This window comes from Clarias gariepinus, chromosome 4 (assembly GCF_024256425.1).
Source record: "Clarias gariepinus isolate MV-2021 ecotype Netherlands chromosome 4, CGAR_prim_01v2, whole genome shotgun sequence".
In the NCBI taxonomy this organism is placed as follows: domain Eukaryota; kingdom Metazoa; phylum Chordata; class Actinopteri; order Siluriformes; family Clariidae; genus Clarias; species Clarias gariepinus.
In genome coordinates this window covers 7,605,134-7,627,500 of record NC_071103.1, presented here as the reverse complement: position 1 = coordinate 7,627,500, position 22,367 = coordinate 7,605,134, and the positions used below count along the sequence as shown (strand labels likewise).

The window sequence follows — 22,367 nt, the reverse complement described above, 5'->3', positions numbered from 1 at the left end:
GTTCTGTAAGTCGTATACTTAACAAAAAGGCTAAACAACGAGGCTCTTAAAACGACGCACTCCGTTCATGTTATTGCTACAGAAAGTACTTCCGGACAGAAGACGTCGTGCGCATTGTGTTTCATCAGTAACATGACTAGTAGTTTTCTCGTCAAAAAGAGGAAAAAATTTTAACCTGGTCAGAGAAAGTCTTATAATAACTTACCGATCAAATGAGAGAGATAACAGGAGCTTATAGCACACACAATAATATGTTGAAGTCTGGGTAAAAGCCATTACATTCCATTAACACATTTAATGACGGTGACCGAAAAGACGCTATAGAGTAAGAGGAATAAAACGTATTGTGTTCACTGATATTTTTTTGTTTTCTTCAACTAGAAACAATAAAATTTACACTAAGGAGATCTGTGAAAAAGTTTTATTAGAAATGGAAACCTTTTTTGTTGCGCTTTGAGAGTCTCATGGTGCTGCCTTCCAGATAGGGAAATCTGATTGTTACCAATGACAAATTTATTTATTTTTTTCTCTTTTCCATTTATGAATGTTGCTATTGATTCCCTTACAGGATGGTAACTGCTTACTGCTTATTGACTCACTGTACTTTAATCCATCTGACACGTTTGATGATGATTTGCACATTTGTTCTATTTGTGAAGTGTTGCATTGCATTTATATCTGCTGCCAAGGTCTGTTTGGGCAGCGTGTGTGTAGGGAGAGTGTAATTTGTTTAGGAAAAAGAAACGCTTTACATAACCTGTACTGGACAGTTTAAGAAAAATAAAATGAAATAAAATAAATAGTAAATTATATATACGTACAGTGTGTGTATGTATGTATATATATATATATATATACACACCAGTTTGTCATGCATTTTTTATTCCAACATTATACATTTATAATACAAGTAAATTTTAATATTTTAAAATCATAATTAATCATACTATGTCTCTGATTAACTTGCAAAATGTTTTTATTGATTGACAGCACTACTATACTTCAGTATGGAGTTGGCCCGCCTTTTGCAGCTATAACAGCTTCCACTTTTCCTGGAAGGCTGTCCACAAGTTTTGGGAGCGTTTCTATGGGAATTCATGTTTTCTTTACATTCTTTCTGTAGAGCATTTATGAGGTCAGGCACTGTTGTTGGACGAGAAGTCCTGGTTCTTCCACAATGAACTCACCAAACCTTATAGTCTTTTAGTCGTTGCTTTGTGCACTGGGTCATGGTGGAATGGAAAAGGGTGTTTGATAGAATTGATAGCATTGCCTGAGACGTCTGGGTATGCTGAAGCATTAAGATTGCTCTTCACTGGGGATAAGGGGTCTGATTGATTGAGACACCCGAACTCAATAATTAAGAGGTTTGCCCATATAGTGTACACCACCCCACTGCTGAGACATTAAATCCAGAATAATATGCAAATAAACCACTTAATAGCAATAAGCCTAATTCATTAAAAATTGTCTAAGCATCACAAACTGTATAAAAATCACTAAACAATAACTCACAGCAGCTCTCGCCTCAGCCATTTTGGCTTTCTTCAACTTTGTCTTGGCCGCATCGAGATCCAAACGTTTGATCTGCAGCAGCTTGCGCTCTTTCTATGATGAAGAAAAGCAACAAAATCACACGACCACAAAACACTTCATATAACCCTACAGTACATCAGCCATTCATATTTCACATTTCTATCTTAGACTTTAATGGACACATTTTCCCAGGTTTGAATAGAATGTAAAGCCTGAGTGCTGACCTCATGCCATTCTTTAAATAATCAGACAGGACAGCGTTTTTCTTTCTTGAAAGCATATTAGAGGGAAAAAAAACTAGGCTTAAACTTCCATTTTTCTTTTGGAGCTTTCTTCTTTTAACTTCTTTTCACTTTAATTATTAGGCAATATACTGTAATAAAGGCTATAGGAATATCATGTCTCAGTATGAATTCACCGACAACGTCCTATTAAAAAATAATAAAGCTTAGACAGCTTGCATTCACCAAAATGCAACTGAACAGGACATTCATCCCTAATATCCACCAAGAGTCTACCAAAGACTAATCAAACTCATTGTGGCGAAGTGCCCATGATCCTGAGGATAGCTACAATGCTTGCAGTCTGCCAGAGAGTGAGGAATTGTTACTTAAACATGGCATACTATTGTGCAGTTCTTATTCATGCACAGGGTGTGTGAAAAATAACCAGCCATTCAAATCAAATAAAGTAAAATTCATATTTCTAATACAAATTTTATGAAACAAATTGTACATGTACTATCAGTGTATAATACAGTGTAAGGAGCTGATGACACGACACACAACTTTCTTCTTAACTCAAACCAAAAACTTACCATTATAGTTTTGAAATCACCCTCCAGAAAATTCCTGAAAGGTGTGAGGAAATTAATAGCGGAGCTCTGGATGAACTCTCTCTCAGCTCCTCCGATCTGCTTCTCCGTCTCTCCGCACTTCATCAGAGCGTTTCCTAACGACACACAGGCAACGTTCTCACTAAACTCAAACTCAGGACTGAAGTGTAACTCGTACATATTATTGGAGTCGATGTTACATCTTGTTTCTGCAGACATGACATTTTATCTAATGGTGCACATGTATCTGTATGAGATAAAGATAAACACCAGTGCAGTGAAGCTCTGCTGAAAGGTTCAGGACTAGTGACTGGAACATTTATGAGTCTTCCAAGAAAGACGTGTTGACTGTTTACTGAAAGTGCTTCTTCTAACAATGCACATCTGTGCTTCCTAATAAAGATTATGTGAAGGTTTGGACAAATACCCATGAATGGTGCAGGGGGGGCTGCTGATGGAAGAAAAGTGTGACGATTACAGACGATGATGACGCAGATGCGAGAGGATGGAGAGATACTGTGCAAATTTTCAGCAGTGATTTTGAAGGAGATGTGGATAACAGATTTGACCTTCACCCTTTTGGTTATCGCCTTTGCTTACGTACATGTACGTACAGCACTTGGCTTTACAGGCAGGTGACACAATTAAGTAAGCAATAATACTTAAGTAGTATTTTGATTAATATTTAAAACATTAATTTTGGTTAAAGCTACTGTGAATTAATGTAAAACACTGTAAACAAATTGTGTGCTTTTTCAGAATGATTATTCATTTAAATTGTGAAACTAGCGATGTGAAAGATGGGTTTTCATTCTGCAAAAACCACAACAGTTTATGTTATCTACAATCAGATAAGGGTTGCTACATCAATTCCATGAAATTCTTATTACTATCAGATGCTAACCGTACGCTGTGCCAGGTCCAAACTCAGTCCCAGAATCGATCATGGACTGTCCCAGCAGCTCGTGGTTATTCATCCGCGTGGGGACTTTTTTGTCCAATTTCTCGTAGAAAAATTCCTCTATCCGCACATCTGTAAGGCAAAGTGAGATCGACACTCCAGTGAGAAGGAATAGCAGAACACTATCCACATTTCATAAAAAAAAAATACAAAAATAATTATAGACTACATGTACAGTATTTTTAAGTTCATGTTCTAATCGATTGTACAAACTGATTGAGTCGCTGATTAAAATACACAATAGATTTGAACTGAAGCAATCGACACTGCGATATGTATTACGCTGTACACTTCAGAATTCATTCTGCTACATCATCAATAAACAGCGGTGACCCAGATCCACTGGCAGCCACTCATGCCCACGCCATAACACTGCCTGCACCATGTGCTAGAATGTGAAATGATGTGGAACACGAGCCCTTCCTTTCTGTCTCTATATTCTTTTCTTCCCTTTGGCCTTTCTGTTCTTGGGTGTTACAGTGATTTGCTTATTTGGGTGTAGACTTTGACATTGATATGCCTACAGTACATCCTCGAGAGGGTGGCATTCTAGCCTGGCTAAAAAAAAAATTCAACTTCTTTAATAAAGAATTTTGTGATTATCCACTTTCAGTACCCTTGTGGTTTGCTGAGCTCACTCGTTCGGTCTCTCTTTTTTTAGTATCGTACTGTTGATTTGGGCATTCTTAAAGTTACTGCTAACTCTCTGTTAGTTTTTATTGGCCTAATGATGGTCTCCTTCACTTGCGTTGGATCTCTTTGGAGTCTTTTTCCGAAAAACCTAAAAGGAATAGTGTCAAAAGTTTGTGAACGCCTACCAATAACATCCATATAAGGGCACTCCTCCAACTTTGTCACAGTGAAGCAGACAGTTAGAATGTCTTTTTAATTGTATAATATTACAGTTTACCTTCACTGGAACTCAGAGGCCCAAACCTGATCCTGTATAATAATCTTGAATGACCTGTACAAAGCCTTGACCTCAACTTTCCTGAAGAGTTTTGGAATGAGTGGCACGTCGACTGTACCCCAGGCATCCTCACCAACACACACTTTCATGTGGAGAAATAAACAGAAGCCCCATTTCCCTGCCACTATCCTGGCTCATTTAGCATGATTACAGTTAGATCAAGCTTTTTACACTCAATTCGTTCATGACACCCTGTAGGTATTCCTTATAATGTCTATTGTCTCTGTTATAGTTTAGTTAGGTCTGTGGTTTGTATCAATGTTTAGATACAGAAAATACATTTTTATTTAAAACGTGGACTCAAACAAATCTAAATCTAAAAGAAATATATTTCTACATTTTAAAAATAATTAGTTAGTTAAAGTTATGGTGATAAAAATGTATAAAGGAAGGAAAGGGAGGCATTTTAGCTGTGCGAGTTTGTGTTTGCTAAAATTACTGCTGATTATATACAGTTTACTTACAGCATGTTGGCAGAACACCAATTATTAATAAGATAAAAAATGTAAGAAATAATGACTGAATAACAATATAAGCAATATGGAATATATTTTTTCTTTCCTTGAATGTTGTTTTGTTTCAATTTCTGCTTTTCTCGACAAGGGGTCGCCACAAGGGTGGCACAGCTTTTACGCCTGATGCCCTTCCTGACACAACCTTCCCATTTTATCCGGGCTTGGGACTGGCACTGTCCCCAGTAGCTGGAGTTTGGGCACTGAATAAGAACCAAACCCTGGCTTTCCGCATGGCAGGCGAGAAACCTACCACTGAGTCACCAATGCCCTTTCTTACCTTAAAGGTATTCAATAGTCATCATCTTCACATCTTGTTAAATCTCATCACTGGCTCATAAGTAACCTGTCTCAACTACTGCATACAGCAATAATTGTTTTTGCTCTGCACTAGAAACCCCAGAGTTTACTGTTTATGCATCGCTTGCGTAACCACCGTAACCTAGAATTCTACTTCACCCCAAAGCCCTCAGAGGCCTGATACTACACATCTCACTTGGATTTGGCTGCAGCAGCACTTCTGTCTGCTTCAAAATCTTCTCTGTCCAGTGTTTGGTGGACTCGGCTCTGGAGAGAAGATTTTCCAAATGTGCATCCAGCTCAGTTTTCTCGGCCTGGCCCAGCTTTTCCTCTGTGAACTAGAAATGAAAAGGACATGAAGAAAACATTCGATAAGATTTGTCTCCCTGTGCGTCTTATACTAATAGACTCAGTTAATCACAAAGCCATCACAAAAACACCATTTACGATCATTTATTAACAAAATTAGCTCTTTAATATAATCAAGTCTTAACTACAGGCGAGTCAGTATTTTTGAGCAAGGGATCCATCGCACTGTCTAATTGTTACTTACTGAAAGATAATAAAAAAATTAAAAAAAAACACTTTTACAGGATGGCCCGTGTTTAGCACTACAAATAAAAATATATAACAAAAAACTGCTATTGTAGTCAAAATCCCACAGGAAAACACAAGCTAATAGATGAAGGGCAGATAGTGAGTGTGTGCGTGTGTGTGTGCGTGCGTGCGTGCACACATAATGTCCATAATCTCTGGTTTTGGTAACTGAAAGACAGAAAGCCTCTGTTGATCCCTTCTGATTTATTAATTTACTATAATAATAATAATAATAATAATAATAATAATAATAATAATAACAACAACTTTCCATATTATTTAATAGATAAACTTATTTCTTGTAGTTGTATTCTATTTAAACTATATAAAATAAAAGATAATATTCAATGTTAATAATATAAAATAGATTCTGAACTATCTATGAAACTGGACAGAACAGTTCCTCGTATGTTAGCCCACATGTCAGGCGTACGTTGTCACATGCTGCAGCGCGCATCCCAGGATGTGCAGAGGGCCAGCGCAAAGGCAGCGGCAGTGAAGCTGGTACTGCTAAGAAGCGCCAAGAAGTAACGTGAAAATTATGCAAGAGAATGGAGCAAGGTGAAAAGATGGCAGACATTTGTTCTTTTAACATGAATCATTCAATCATCGTCACGATTGTAAAGAACACTGTACTGTAATATACTGTATATCGCCAATTGTGTTCAGACCCCAGTAAAAAGACAATGTTTGGTGAGCAAAATCTCTCAGAACAGAACTTGTTTAAATATTACTGCACATTATACATCTATAATACAATACATATTATTGAAAATTGTGTAAAAGCCTCGACTTGAAAGAAAAAGAATTTATTTAAGTAAGAAGACTGTCTACACCAGCACTGACAGAAGTGAACTACGTGAGAAGATAATAAAAAAATGAATAAAGGAGAAGGATGGGAAGTGTGTAATAGAAATGTGATGAGGGTGCGGTTACATTAACTATTAATGGCATAAGGGCTGTAGCAGTGATAATGACTACTGTGTGGTTTGTCGGTACACAAGGCAAGAGCGGGGCTTTAGTCGAGAGTTTATCAAAGAAAAACTAAGGAAAAAAAGAATACATTATTTTTTATTTGAGTGACAAAAAAAAAAAAATCAAAAATATGATTTGGTTCAGAAAATCCTGGCTAGAAATATCACTTTGTCTCCAACTATACGCCTGTCACATTGTACAACATCAGTAGATTTATCTTATCTGTGATGAGATCCAATCTTATCTGGCAAAGAAATCTATACGGATCTCATGGTCCTCATGTTGTGTACAAACCCTGAAGATGTGTAGATGTGTGTGGCTGATCCCCTGTGTCTCTCTTTGGAAAGACTAACAGAACAAATCTGACCTTTTTTGGCGGATATGGCCATTTGTGAGATTTACTTGAACAATCAAGAACCTAGTCTTGCCTTTTTTTTTCCCCTTTTTCTTTCTTTTTTTCTTTTATGCTTTCTTTCACTGGACTGTCTGGCGACTCTGGCTTCATGATCACTCCTTCATATTAACAGGATATTGTCAGTGTTTAAATGTTTGCTCTCCGTCTCAGCTGTATATTGATCTGGTTCTATAATAAAATAATTATGAAAAATGTAAGTAAATAAATTACATCCCTTCCTTTACAACATGGTATTAACAAAGTTCTTATTGTATTAAGTATCTAAAAAAAATTCTGATCAGATCATTCTTTAAGCTTAACATAAAAAGATTGTGAGCGCTGCTTTCTTCTTCTTCTTTCTTTTCTTCATCCCCAGGCAGTTAACATCTAACTGAAAGATGTTTTACTGCCACCTACTGAGTATTAACTGCATATGGATAGAGACAACAGGTTTAATTCATCCTCCATGTGTCCTACGTTAAAATATAAAGCACTCTGTTCCATCTCACAGTAGCTGCAGTGCATCTGTGCTTTATCTGTGTGTCTGAGAGTATTTCTCATTCGCTCGCTTTCATCATTTTTTTGTTTTTCTTCCCCTTGCACTCACTGAGACTAAAATCACTTTATACCTAGACTGAGTGTAGCGAGACCTTAAAACTAACTAAGAGCCGAATCACAACATATGATCACTTTTCCAGATTTTGTGCCCTCCGTCCATAAATAAAGATTAATCTACAGCTGTGTAGACTGACAGATTGTTGCATCATGCTGTAATGCACACACTCAATTTAAACAGGACAATTTAATAGTCTTGTTTACTCTACCAATGTTTCTCCTGTCCAGCCAAAGTCTCATCACAGTGTCACACTCCGAGCATCCTGTGGTTTAGTTTCGTCTGCTTCATTTATTTTTTTATTCAACAGCATACATAATGCAATGTAAGTTTTTAGTGATAATCTTTTGACTCCTCAGCCTATTCCTATCAGACTCACTATTATCTCATTCATTTGAACTTCTAAGCCAACTCTGCACCTCATATATCATGTTTGAGGTTTCTTGTCAAAGCGCCATCAAACTGCCAACACCTGCAAATAAAAACCTATCCACCTTACACCTGTGATTAAATCTCACTAATCATGATTAAAGATTATCAGACAAATGTGCACCATTATCCACCACGCAGACTGTCCATTAAACCATTACTGATGTTTAACATCTGCCCACCTGTTTCTGTTGCACCCACCTTCATCAATAGTTTCCACATCATATGCTTTTTCGGTATCAGTACACTGACGCCATTTCCTCATTCACATCAGCTTTTATTTCATACTTCTATTTCAACCTAATGGATTCATTGTTTCCCTTCCTGGCGCCATTTTAAGAAAGTGACTAATTGCTTCCTCTCCAGTCACTCCGTCACCTTAATCACCGCTTATTCACAGATATGGAGATGTATAGTGCAAATCAGACTGATGTTCTCACTCCGCATTACAGCACTGCTCTGTCACGCCTGCCTCCGGTCTTTGCTTCAGCCACCAGTTCCATTTCTATTCCTCTGCAAGGGACATGAAAGTGATAATATTCACAGCTTGCTTCCTTATCTACTCCTCCACTGCCATACATGGCCACTCATCCCTGCTTCTTATCTTTCCTGACTGTTGTGTACACCGTCATGAGCAATGCATATAATGTCTGGTTTCAGTTCATTCCTTTTAATTAGATGTTTAGAGTCCTGTGCGTTAGCCAATAAACATCTCACATTTCATTGAAGTATAATATTAACCAGCACAAGCGTAAGTGTCCCAGCTCCACCTACTCTTTGTATCCTTTCCTTTATCTGTTCCATGCCTGTATGAACTCCATTTACGATCCCTGTGAGTAGTTTTACTAATATTTAATTTTGCATTAATCACTTCCTCTCTGTGACTTTTATTTACAAAAAAGGGAAAAAACAGACATGGGGCATCCTGAGATACTCACTGCTGTTTTTTTAATCCTTGCTACCTCCAATTTTTACTACTTAACAGTCCTGCACATGCAAAGACTGACAATGAATTATTTAATAAGGATACTTGTTAATCAGAATATGCTTTAATTTCTCCAATAAAACCATTATCATAAAGTTAATATGAACATAAAAGAGTAACTGAAAACATACACATGATTCATATTATATATATATATATATATATATACCACTGTTGTATGTATCACTGTTATGCCTTGAGAGAATTTACTTGTTGATGATATTTCCAAGTTATGCTATGCAGTGATTATGCAATGAAATTGATTGAAATTGAATGAAAAGGCTTGTGTCTTCCACCAAATTAAAGAACACCTCAGTAAAGGAGAGAGTTGTAAACACTTAAACAAACTCCTCTGTCTTTGCTGTTTGATTCTATGAGGTTCTCCCTTAAGACCTGCTGGAGCATCAGTGATCCCATTTGCATATATAAAGTGGCAATAAAATCAAATTAAATGCTGAGATGTTTCTTCGGTAACACTCGCTGCTCCAGACTGCCCGTGTTCTTGTGTTTTGTATATATTTGTACTTTCCTTGCATTTTAGTCCTTACTAGTGCTAGTACCCGTCATTGATGTGTAAAGTGTTTGAAGAAATATATTAAATTATTATTATAGAAACATAAATGTTCATAACATCGCTTTTACTCAACGTTTTGATTTTAGCGCATAACACTGGGCTCACAGTACAGTACTGGTATTTTACACGCCCTCACCTCGGACTGCTCCGGATAAGTTTACTCTAACGACCCATCTCATATAGGTCCTTTACATTACTGTTTTTTATTCTAGTGCCACGGCTTCAGAAGTATAAGACTTCCATTAGGAAACTTCCATTAGGAAGAATAAACACATTTTTGTTGCAGATTTAACTTCAGGCAAAGACCAAAGGACTGGCAAAGTTTTATTAAATTCTGTCTATCCAGTTTTGTGCAATGCTGTGACAATATCTGCTGGACAGACAGACAGAAATTTTCTGAGACTGGTTCCGGTTTGTCTAATGTATGAAACAAAGATATAATTGAAAGAGTAAGTTCTGACCAAAGTACAGACAGAACCTTTTGTTTATTTATATAAATAATGAACATATTTATAAGAATATCTTCACCGGGACTTTTTTATTTTACTGCCTCATCATTTGCTGTTTGTTCGCTCTGTGTCTCTTTGTTGATGAGGTAACGCATGTAGATGGATCAAATCAATTTTGTGGTGTCTGAAAATGTTTTCTGCAACTTTTTGTATTGACAAGTTTGAGGTTGAGATTTGTGGTAAAATGAAAACTTGCCCTAAGAGACACCCTGGCGAGGTCCCTCTATGGCAGGTATTAAAGATGGCTGACTGATGCCAGGGTCAGGGGTTAATGCCCGGGTTAAACCCCGCCCCAAAGCCCTAAACCACACAAAGAGGGCTCACATCAGCGAGTGACTTCCGGTCAGGTCTACGAGTCAGATCATTTGAATCATCTAACAGACGAGTCGACTTTTTGACATCCACACGAATCACTGGCAGTGTTCAAGTGACAACGAATCACCTAGAAGAGTCGACTTAAAGAACCGACTCCTTAATGAAGCTCTGAGAGCTGTGCAGCGGATGTGCTGAGTCTGAAACTTTTCTTACGTGAGAAGTTTTAAGTATAAACTGGTCGCGTGTCAATAATTAATAAAACTAAAAAGGCTAACAACGCGTCCGTTTGTTTATGAACCTAAGTGCAGAAATGTTTACATTTTCCATGAGTCATTTTGTCAAAGTGTGTGTTAGTAAAAGTCTCACAGTTAATCCAGTGAACTTCCTATTAGTCTGACAGTGTGAACCATAATAACAACAACAATAGCAATAATAATAATAATAACAACAACAACAGCAGAGGGTGTGGACTTAGTGTTTACTGTACTCTAATGCTAGCTGGCTAACGGGCTAACCGCACCCCTCCCAGCCAACCGTCTCTCTCTCTCTCACACACACACAAACACACACACTGTACCTGCACCGCCCGGCTCAGGAAGGTCCCCGCGTCCGCCGCCAGTCTCTTCACTGTGAAGTCCATTATGTGTTTCTAAACCATACAACAACAGAGAGAGAGAGTGTGTGTGTGTGTGAGAGAGAGAGAGAGAGAGACAGACACTGGTAAAGCGGACACACACCACTTCAGCTGTCGCACAACACACATCACCACCGGCTGGGGGGAGCTCCTCCTCTTTTACTTTTCACACACACACAGTCACTGCACATAACAGACTGTGTTTTCAAACTACAAATACAGTACTCAGTGTTATTCTTTATTAATATCCTCAACACATCCCATACACACACACAACTTCATGTCTTTGGGTCATTCTACAAAAATGGTGGAAAGTGCAAAGTGTCACCAAAAATCATTTAAATGTCATTTCAATCTGAAATCCTTTATCTTACTTTTAATATTTAAATTGTAGATTTTTTTTTTTAAAAAGGTCGAGTTTAAAGTAATGTCCTGTCACTATGACCATACATCAAAGTAAGACTGTACACTTTTCATCTGAAGATATTTCGTTCATGAAATAAATCTGATTTACAATAACATCAATATCTTATAAAATAATCATAAAACAATAATTGATTATAATTAATAATATGTAATGAATATCAGTCACCCCAAACTATATAATTGGTGTTACTGTTACAGAAGAGTTTAATTTTTAAATACATTTGACATTTTGAAATTGTTCCTGCGTCAGAGAGCACTAGACGAAGCGCACTGAACAAATGCAAAAACTACTGTATGTCAGATGAATCTCTTCATTTGCCGTATTTTGCAACATTATATGAAGCTTTTACATCTGTCATCTGTGTTACTCATTTTATACTTATGACCGTCAAAAATTGGACATAAAAACTGATCATATCTAATAATGAATTGATTTAGATGTAATTGAGAACCATGTGGTCTTAATCACGAAAGCCATGCTGTAAATGGTCATGATTTTTCTCTAAATTGTCATTGGTGTTACCAGGAAAAATAATTTCTGTTACTTAATGTATTTGTGTTTAGAATCTCCAGGGTCCGAGTTTGAATCCCGCCTTGGGGTCTGTGTGTATGGAGTTCTCCCTCCATGCTCCAACTTACATGCTTGGTGAGTTTCCTTTGGCGACTCTGGTTTCCTCCTACAGTTCAAAGACTTCCAGATTAAGCTAATTCCCAAATTACCCATAGGGCATGAATTAGCATGTGAGTGTGTGTGTGAGTGACTGAGTGAGTAAGTGACTGAGTGAGTGACTGTGCGACTGAGTGAGTGAGTGAGTGAGTAACTGAGTGAGTGACTGAGTGAGTGAGTGACTAAGTGAGTGACTAAGTGAGTGAGTGAGTGACTGAGTGAGTGAGTGATTAAGTGAGTGGCTGAGTAAGTGAGTGACTGAGTGAGTGACTGAGTGAGTGAGTGACTGAATGAGTGAGTGACTGAGTAAGTGAGTGAGTGAGTGAGTGACTGAGTGACAAAGTGAGTGACTGAGTGACTGAGTGAGTGGCTGAGTGAGTGACTGAGTGAGTGAGTGAGTGGCTGAGTGAGTGACTGAGTGAGTGAGTGGCTGAGTGAGTGAGTGGCTGAGTGAGTGAGTGAGTGACTGAGTGAGTGAGTGAGTGAGTGAGTGGCTGAGTGAGTGAGTGAGTGACTGAGTGAGTGAGTGGCTAAGTGAGTGACTGAGTGAGTGAGTGACTGAGTAAGTGACTGAGTGAGTGACTGAGTGGCTGAGTGAAGGACTGAGTGAGTGAGTCAGTGACTAAGTGAGTGAGTGACTAAGTGAGTGAGTGAGTGAGTGAGTGAGTGACTAAGTAAATGGCTGAGTGAGTGAGTGAATAAGTGAGTGACTGAGTAAGTGACTGAGTGAGTGACTGAGTGGCTGAGTGAAGGACTGAGTGAGTGAGTGAGTGACTAAGTGAGTGAGTGACTGAGTGAGTGAGTGACTGAGTAAGTGACTGAGTGAGTGACTGAGTGGCTGAGTGAAGGACTGAGTGAGTGAGTCAGTGACTAAGTGAGTGAGTGACTAAGTGAGTGAGTGAGTGAGTGAGTGAGTGACTAAGTAAATGGCTGAGTGAGTGAGTGAATAAGTGAGTGACTGAGTAAGTGACTGAGTGAGTGACTGAGTGGCTGAGTGAAGGACTGAGTGAGTGAGTGAGTGACTAAGTGAGTGAGTGAGTGAGAGCCTACTGTGCTAAAATTATGACTTAAATAGATCCAAGCAAGTCTCTAAAAGTCCTCTCAAATATAAAATTTTCATAGTAAACTTGGACACTTTATATTTTGATGCCTATGTTTGTATGTATTACATGATTTCACAGCATGATAAAAAATTATGGAAATGCTTTAAGAAAAACAATCTTAATCCTAATTTCTTGTTGAGGATTTGTATGCGGAACTAATAATCGAGTGTTGGTGGTTCCCACACGGACCCGTTACTGTGGGACACAGCGCATCATCTGATGGTGGAACTGCAGACGTGTACATTCGGAGTGTTTATCTGACATAACTTTGGCTCCACAGTGAAATCTAAGTGTGTTAAAGTGACCAGGGTTTCACTACAGGAGTGATGGCGACCGTGGAGGAGCTGAAGCTACGAATCCGTGAATTAGAAAACGAGCTAATAAAGTGTAAACAGCAGAGAAGCCAGGAGGATGTTCCAAACCCGGGGAGTAGAGCAAAGATTGAGAAGATGAGCGCTGAGGTTGTGGACTCAAACCCGTACAGGTAAAGTGCAGTGTGGTTCAGGGTGAAGTGTTACCCCTGTCCCGTGTGGTTCTCACTGAGTGTTGTTTTCCCCGCAGCCGGCTCATGGCTCTGAAGCGCATGGGGATCGTGGAGGACTATGAGGTAATGTTTTAACCTGGATCTCTCTCTCTCTCTCTCTCTCTCTCTCTCTCTCTCTCTCTCTCTCTGTGTGTGAGAAAGAGAGAGTTTGTGCTGATCCCTGTGTGTTTGTGTGCAGGTAATCCGCTCGTTTGCTGTGGCCGTGGTGGGAGTGGGAGGTGTGGGCAGTGTGACCGCAGAGATGCTCACCAGGTGTGGCATTGGTAAGGTAAATATACTGCTGTACACACACTCACATGAACATCACACTGCCTCGGCAGAGGTCTGTCTTCATCCTGTGAATCTTCCATCACACTGGATTCAGGTGTGGTTTGAGACAGCTCTTTGACATGGCCCAGTGTCCTGCTGCACATCAGAACTCAGACAGGCTGTGGTATGAGGTGCTATCAAAAAGTTTCAAGATTCATGCGCCGCATTCATCCCTCAGACGCCTTAAAACCCGGCAGTAGAATTCACTATTGACGGTCTGGCCCCAGGGGACGAATTCTCAAAAAAGATGATAAGCATGCACCTGCTCGAGCTGCAGACCTCCCCTGCCTTTTTCAGTTGTGGAGATGATGGGCTCTCCCGCTGTCAAGATGATGATTTGTCTCAGGGTCAAACTTGGCAGTAAATCACACGTGAGGATGACCTGGACTGTTCCATTTGCCACACTGACATTGGCACCAATGCAATGCAAGAAGGTTTTCCTGATCGCTTCTCATCGTTCAGTGATGTTCTTCCGCTCTTGAATCATGCGTGACATTCAAAACACCTTAAATGACTCATTGCAGCATTGCTGTAAATTTTCCAAATGTGTCAAATGTTTCTGTGGCAGATTTGCCCAGTTCCATGCAGAATTGTATGTTTTTTCACTGTTCTAACTTGCTGTCCATAATGAAATAGCAGACATGGTAACGCCTGTGGCCTGTGCATAGCTCCAGGACGATGTTTTTTGGCACGCTGACTTATGAAGGCTGGTGCTCCCTGGGATTGTGTGTGCTGCCATCTGCTGGCGTGTTACAAAACTAGTCTCGAAACTTTTTGATACCACCTCGTACATAATGCTTGATGTTTTTTTTGGTGTTTTCTTGGTGTTTGCCAAGAAAACATTCCCGGCACCAATATACCACCAGCCTGAAGTCTTGACAGGATGTCGTGTATGAAGTCATGCAGTTGATACCAAATTCTGATTTTATCATTTGCATCTTGTCAGTTTTATCAGTCCTGGATACAGTAAAGAGTGGTAATATAAAGAGCCTTTCCTGGCCTTTCTCCCTCAACCTCTCACATCAACCGATCATTTTCTCCAAGATCCCTAGCACTCAGTGGATGTGCAACTCTGAGAGGAATGCTGTTGGCTGGATGGTTTTGGACTGTTACTCTACCCATGTCTTAATACCAGTGTGCTGATAGGGTTTGCACAGGAACAAACGGAGTATCATCACAGACTGCACATATATGGCCCTTATTTACATATAAGCCTTTTTTTTTCCTTTTCTCTCCAGTAGAATGTTGGTGTGCTTGATTTCACTGTGTATGCTTGTTTTTCCTCCTTCTGTAGTTGATGTTGTTTGACTACGACAAAGTGGAGCTCGCCAACATGAACCGTCTCTTCTTCCAGCCACATCAGGCAGGGCTCAGCAAAGTGGAGGCAGCAGAGCACACACTGAGGTGAACGACATACACAAACCTGTTTAAGGCCATGCGTTTGAATCGTTTTCACCAGACACTCACTTTACTTTAAGGAAGTGACAAGAGCTGAACACTTCCACATGACATACAATAATCAGACAGAAATGCAAAAGAAAGAAAGAAATCATGTGACTCATGCTCACTTCTCATCGACCTGCAGGAATATCAATCCAGATGTTATATTTGAGACGCACAATTACAACATAACTACAATGGACAACTTTACACATTTCATGGACCGCATCAGGTGAGTGTGTCGTGATTCACTGGTCATAATGGCAAATACATTTTTAGTTTAGATTGATTAGATTTTAGTTTACATTTTAATATATTGCTCACATCTGCTTGTGAATATTTGTGTTTCAGTAATGGTGGCATTGAAGAGGGAAAGCCTGTGGATTTGGTGTTAAGTTGTGTGGATAACTTTGAGGCTCGAATGGCCATTAACACAGTGGGTTCTCAATTTATTTTTTAAACTGTTTCTTAGATTAGATTTTTCTGTTTAAAATAAGTAATACATTAGTAGTTAAGTTTTAGAGACAAAGAGTTATAAGTGGTTCTTAAGTGCTGTTTGTAAATGAAGTCTGAAGCATATGCAGTGTATTCGGAGAAATAATATTTCTTCTTATTTGTTAGTTGCAGTAGACACAGGGCTCCAAAACTAAAGGAGGAAATCTTTCACACAGGAAATGTCTTCTCTGATCAAAGCTGTTAGGTTTTTGTGCTAAATCTTGCACAATGTAATCTTCAATTACACAGAATCTGGGTGTGGCTCTTTGTGTTTGCTCACTGTCTAGGCTTGCAATGAGTTGGGTCAGACGTGGATGGAGTCTGGAGTGAGTGAGAACGCCGTGTCTGGACACATACAGCTCATCATTCCTGGAGAAACGGCGTGCTTTGCTGTAGGTACAACAGCTGAGGAATTGAGTGCGATGTGGTATTTTACAGGAAATGTGAAATGTACAAAGTTTTATCTTCCTATAGTATTCAATAAATGTTTGTTTTTAACAGTGACTTGTAGTAATTTATTTGTTTTTAAAGAGAAGCATGTTAACAGTGTTTAATGTTGAAATTTTAAGCACCTGCTTTGCCCTGGAGAGCTTGACATGGTTAATACAGAGTTGCTTGTGCTTGGCAGTGTGCTCCTCCGCTGGTAGTGGCGGCGAACATCGATGAGAAGACTCTAAAGAGAGACGGAGTGTGTGCCGCCAGTCTACCCACGACCATGGGTGTCGTTGCTGGGATCCTGGTCCAGAATGTCCTAAAGTAAGAGGCAGTCCACGCTCTGTGTGTGTGTGTGAGTACAGGTTACCAGGAAGGGCCAGGATAACTACAATGCTGTGATCCAGTGTCTTGGGAAAAACAACGCTCTGTACAACCTGGTGCTTGTCTGACGTGCTGCCCGTTAGACAAAAAAAATGCAGCCTGACCTGAGCTTGCCTCAGTGTAGTGGTCGTCATGGTTTACCATCGACCAAAATAGATCATGCAACACCTTTTTTCATAATACTATTCATAATACTCAATACATAATAATCTCCTGATACATGCATATAATATGTATACATGTTTATATTTTAATCAGATAAAAAGAAAAACTATTTCATGCTCTTTTATGTAGTGTCTAACCTTTTTTTTTATTCAAATCTTTTAGTGATTTTATTTGACATTCAACTTGGTCATTTAGATTTCACATAAAAAGACATAAACCTGAAAAACTGTTTTATTCTAAAATGCTATAAAAGTAAAGTCACTCATCCCCACAAGAAACAAACGACAGTCATTGCGGAGCTCCTCGCTCCTCAGGTCATGGGTCAGACTGCTAACAAAACATTTGTATACCTCCACACTTGTATATGCTTCCATGTGGAGGACATTTATATAACCGTTTATATAAATTCCCTCAGTAGCAAACGGCTCTTTGATTATAGTTGAAAAGTCATTTTTCTGCATAACAAGTTAAAGATCTCTGAAACCATCCTGAACAAGGTTATACCTTTCTGTCGTAACATCCTCTAAACTAGGGAATATAGGCTTTGTTTCATCTTTTCATTCTGCTTTTCACTTCATCTGATATTCTCGGGTTCTAACAGTAACGTGCAAACGCTATTGTGTTCTTCCAACACTGTGGCATCAGTATCATGCATGTGTGTGAAGCATTAGTCCACAATTTATATGGAAATAAAGTATACAATAAAACATAAGGGTAAATGTATTTAGAATAAAATTCTAAATGTTACATTTTACATTACAAGTACAAATTAATTCAAGATGTCTAAAATTACATATTGACTGGTACAGTTTTGCTTTTACTTACTTTAGTGAATCTTATGGCGTTCCAAATAAAGATATTCACAATTTAATTAGGATCCTGAATTCATGTTTACCAATAAAATAAAATCATTCATGGTTCAAGACTTTGTCACTTTGGCCTGACAGAAGGTTGTTATTGTTTATATACAATACAAAAAGAACACACATTATTACATACTTTATTTTGCTCCATCATAAAGCTGCAGCCGAAGAGTGTGATGCCTCCTGATCGCACTAGCTGTGGATCTTCTAAAGAAGAATCCTGTCTTGAGTTATGAAACTTTATGAACGCTGTGTTGTAGGTATCTGCTCGGGTTTGGAACAGTGAGCTTTTACCTGGGTTATAACGCCATGCAGGACTTTTTCCCGACTATGGCCATGAAGGCCAACCCACAGTGTGATGACAGTCACTGCAGGAGGCAACAGGCGGAATACATAGTGAGCATCTCTTCTGTTTTACTCCATCACTGTCAGCAACATTACATCATCCTCACACAGTTACAGAGAAAAACACTCATCAGAGCACATTTAATCCCTCACACACACACACACACACACACACACACAATCACTGCTTTTGAGTGAAGTTCTTTGAACCTAATTCAAGTTCCAATTATATTCTTTAAACAGAAAAAAGTAGCAGAGCATCCCAAACAGGAAGTAGTGGAGGAGGAAGAGGAAGTAGTGCATGAAGAAAATGAGTGGGGTAAGTAAAGCACTCACATACAATGTGGTGTATTCTAGGTTTATTATAACCCTTTTGACTTGTTTATTTATTATACAGTCAGGTTATTTAAAGATATTTGGACAATGATGACAAATTTAGAATTTAATCTTAAGCTTAATTCTGGGGGTTAAATTTGATATTTGCCCTATCAGTTCAGAAATAATAACCAATTATGACGGGCTCAAAAGAAATTTGGACAACTTTGGATATTTGATGGGTGGTTATGTCCCATTTCCTCATTATGTTATGACAAATTATGCAGATTAAAGGTCTGAAATTGATTCAATATGTCCAAAGAGGTGCCGATGAAGGAGGACATCATTAGTTTTTAAAAAAAAAAAATCAAGAGGAATCAAGGAAGCGTTTTACAGCCTTCTAGTCCTTTGGTGTTCTAGCTGTCAGTTTGTGGAGGTAATCTGAGGAAACCTTCCCCTGTGCTACTTGAAGCAGCGCACACAAGTTGGATTGGCTGGAGCACTTTTGATGAACCATAGTGTCACGCTGCTCCCACTGGATGCAGTGAGAGAGGACATGAAGTTAGTTGGTGTGAGAGAAGAGGATGCAGAGGATAGGGTTAGATGGAGGCAGATGATTCGCTGTGGCGACCCCTGAAAGGGAACAGCCGAAAGACAAAGAAGAAGTGTCAGGCTGCTCCCACAACAGCTCAACAGGTTTCAGTGCTAGGGACTGTGCAGGCAAAAACAAAAATTAAATAATAAAATAAAAATAAAAATTAGTACCACCAGGCTGCTTTATTTCTAAATAGTTTTTGCATAGACTTGAGCTAAACTTGTCCTATTGTAGGAGGAAACAGGCATCCATCAAGCCCCATCCACAGGATATGATGTTGCAAAATGACACTTGTTTTTCTGTCCTGCTAGTGCCAGCTTGTGCTGTTCCTTGAAGGGAGTGAGAAAAGAACTTGAGCTTCTTTACTCAGCACAACAGTTCTTAGCTTTGCTAACATAAGTGCCCAATGGTGTTCTAATGAGCACTTTTAACATGTACAATGCCTTGCAAAAGTATTTATACCCCCTAAACCCCATAGTAAAAGTACCTCATATATAAGGCTATAGGAAGTCCCGTTTTGCGATAAGCCACGTGGAACTGCAAACGGGACTTCTTATGGCCTTTTTTCAACAATGTTTTTTTTTTTTTTTTGCCACTCTTTCATAAAAGCAAATTTGTGGAGTGCACGAACAACAGTTGTCTTGTAGACAGATTCTGCCACCTGAGCTGTGGATCTCTGCAGCTCCTCCAGAGTTACCCTGGGCCTCTTGGCTGCTTCTCTGATTGATGCTCTCCTTGCCCAGCCTGTCAGTTAAGGTGGACGGCCATGTCTTGGTTTATTTACAGTTGTGCCATAAACTTTACATTTTTAAATGATGGATTGAACAGTGCTCCGTGAGATGTTTAAAGCTTGGGATATTTTTTATAACCTTATCCTTCTTTAAAATTCTCCACAACTTTATCCCTTTAAGCACAAAATCAACTGGACAGACATTTTTCTGAGACTAGTTTCGGTTCTCCAATGCATGAAATGTAACAATACCATTGAAAGAGCGAGTTCTGACCAATGTACAGACAAAACCTTCTTTTATTCATATAGATTTACCACTTAAACGTTCCCACTGTAGGTTTTTGTTAATATTTCTTAAATCCTTAAAAGTGTGCTTTGCTTTTAAAATCAAAGCCATCTGGGTGACCTCAAACTGATGACAAACAACGACTTGACTTGACTTTTTCCTCTGAAATGTAAATAGTTTTTACAATATTTCAGTTGATTGGGCCCAAACTGAATGTGATACCTTTCTACCATCAGGATCATTTCAACTGTAAGATTACCAAAAATAAATTACCAAAAATACTCATTACATGATTATTTAATTTGGTGTAGTTAAAATGACCACAAAATACAGGAGAAGATAGGATCCCATGTGCCGTTTGTTGTGTATAACCGTGTTCCACCTGTGCTCTGATAAGGTATAGAGCTGGTGTCTGAGATTACAGCAGCCGAGCTCCAGGAAGCATCAGGTCCTAAACCAGATTTACCTGAGGGCATAACTGTAGCCTACACCATCCCCAACAAGGTATGCTCAACCTACACATCCCACCCACTATCCTGTACCATCATCACCTGGTGCTTTACCTGTTAGATAAACAATAGATGGCTTTTGTTTGATGTTTCTTTCTGTTTAGTGTATTTTAGGATTGTATTTGCTGTTCACAATGTTGTTTGCTGAAACAAGCAGATTTCTTTATAGGGTTTCTTTATTACTCTATCACATGCCCTGCCTACCTTGTTACCCCCACCCTGAATACCCTATTCCCCCAGCAATGCCCTGCCCTCCTTAACCCCCTCCTGTTCCCTACAAGCCTTCCACTAAAGTTGTTAACATTATTGCCTAGAATTTTGTCTTTCCTCAGGATGAAGTCAATTCAGAAGACACAGTGGAGGAGACGGACCAGAGTCTAGAGGAGTTGATGGCTCAAATGAGGAAGCTGTAAAAGCAGATAGTCTCCTTTTTTTTTTTTCTTTAAACACAAGCTCCTCTCACTGTGCTTTCAAGAGCTACAATACATGGCATTATACACAGTCTCATTCTTGCCAGGTTAGAAAACGTCTCTTTACTGACAAAGACATTACAGCTGCAGTTAATGATTCACACTGACCAAGATTTGTGTGTTCATTTAGATTTTCCAGTGTCTCGCTAGAAAGTTAACTGGAGATGTAAAGGCTGTAAATGAAATCTGTATTGACAAGATATTTCATTACTGTTTGCCCTCTTTAATCATATTGCTCAACAGTTACTTTGTTCAATTTAACAAAAAAAGGAAATCACAGACAAGTGAAGTCGAATCTTTCAACACCCCAGTTGAATCTTTTAATTCTGTCACTTCACTCATAGATCTTTGTGCTCTTAGATGTTCTTGTTCAATAAAGTATTTATTGCTGTTCAAGGTAACATCATACACAGTCATATGCTTTGTCATACTTATACATATAATCATAATTATTTGTACAAACACATTAATAGATTTGAACTCATAGTTGCATTATTTAGTGTCTGCCTCCAGAATGCAATTCTGGTATTTTCACTTTAAAATAGTACATCATTGGGAATGCTCAAGTTTTATTTCATTGAAACAAAATTTGCACGCTAAATCTGAAGTAAATGAGGTAAATGCACGGACATAAAATTTTAGTAACTTAAAATTAATACATAAATACTGATTTTAGGCCTCCGAGTGGCGCAGTGGTAAAGCGCTCGCCTTATCATCCGGAGATCGCTGGTTCGAACCCTGGGTGATGCCGTTTTCCTCTCACAGCCGGAGGTCTAGAGAGAGCTGATTGGCAGAGCTCTCTCAGGGGGGAGGGATGAGAGGTACTTGTGCTCCCACATTAATCACGGCTCTACAGCCAATCAGGGGCGTCTGTGAGCTCGCGCACGCGGAAGGAGCGGCTAGCGCTGTCCTCCGAGTGTGTTACTCCGCCCCTAATGGTGCGTGAGCAAGCAGTTTGAAAAGATGCGGTCGGCTAACATCACGCGGTTCGGGGGAAACACGGGATAGTCTTCTCCCTCCTGGCTGAGTGGTAGTAGTAGCCTTAATGTGGGAGCCCCCTAGTGACGGGGAGGAATTGGCTACGACTAATATTGGGGAGAAAATTGGAAAAAAAAACAGGAATATAAAAAAAATAAAATTAAAAAATAAA

At 39.1% G+C, this 22,367-nt stretch overlaps 2 protein-coding genes across 3 annotated transcripts in view; one reads left to right on the top strand and one right to left on the bottom strand.

The window, feature by feature from the left end:
* The window catches only part of sh3glb1a (SH3-domain GRB2-like endophilin B1a), a 19,467-nt gene extending 8,237 nt beyond the window's left edge, over nucleotides 1–11,230 (bottom strand). Inside the window, exons 1-5 of the mRNA XM_053494540.1 lie at nucleotides 11,083–11,230; nucleotides 5,311–5,452; nucleotides 3,276–3,404; nucleotides 2,354–2,487; nucleotides 1,516–1,608 (exon numbers count right to left, since the gene is read on the bottom strand). Of these exons, the coding sequence (XP_053350515.1) occupies nucleotides 1,516–1,608; nucleotides 2,354–2,487; nucleotides 3,276–3,404; nucleotides 5,311–5,452; nucleotides 11,083–11,145 (561 nt within the window). The 5' untranslated portion in view covers nucleotides 11,146–11,230. The remainder of the gene's footprint in view (nucleotides 1–1,515; nucleotides 1,609–2,353; nucleotides 2,488–3,275; nucleotides 3,405–5,310; nucleotides 5,453–11,082) is intronic.
* A 2,300-nt stretch (nucleotides 11,231–13,530) lies between these two features.
* On the top strand, nucleotides 13,531–21,623 carry uba5 (ubiquitin-like modifier activating enzyme 5). 2 transcript variants are annotated; one of them, XM_053494204.1, is made up of 12 exons: nucleotides 13,531–13,819; nucleotides 13,897–13,942; nucleotides 14,058–14,147; nucleotides 15,483–15,592; nucleotides 15,774–15,860; nucleotides 15,980–16,064; nucleotides 16,411–16,515; nucleotides 16,752–16,879; nucleotides 18,228–18,363; nucleotides 18,556–18,631; nucleotides 20,636–20,742; nucleotides 21,080–21,623. In XM_053494204.1, exons 1-12 carry the CDS (start codon nucleotides 13,662–13,664, stop codon nucleotides 21,158–21,160), a joined length of 1,209 nt encoding a protein of 402 aa, XP_053350179.1. In that variant the 5' UTR covers nucleotides 13,531–13,661; the 3' UTR covers nucleotides 21,161–21,623. The 2 variants fall into 2 exon arrangements, with proteins under 2 accessions (XP_053350179.1, XP_053350180.1); XM_053494205.1 differs by lacking the exon at nucleotides 13,531–13,819 and having other exon boundaries at nucleotides 13,924–13,942; nucleotides 14,058–14,142.
* Nucleotides 21,624–22,367: the final 744 nt, after the last annotated feature.

Excerpts from the sequence above, each read along its gene's own strand:
- uba5 (XM_053494204.1), top strand. The coding sequence starts at position 13,662 with ATGGCGACCGTGGAGGAGCTGAAGCTACGAATCCGTGAATTAGAAAAC. Across the intron at positions 14,148-15,482 it reads CCAGGTGTGGCATTGGTAAG|TTGATGTTGTTTGACTACGA; the intron begins GTAAATATACTG and ends CTCCTTCTGTAG. Across the intron at positions 18,364-18,555 it reads GGCAACAGGCGGAATACATA|AAAAAAGTAGCAGAGCATCC; the intron begins GTGAGCATCTCT and ends TTCTTTAAACAG.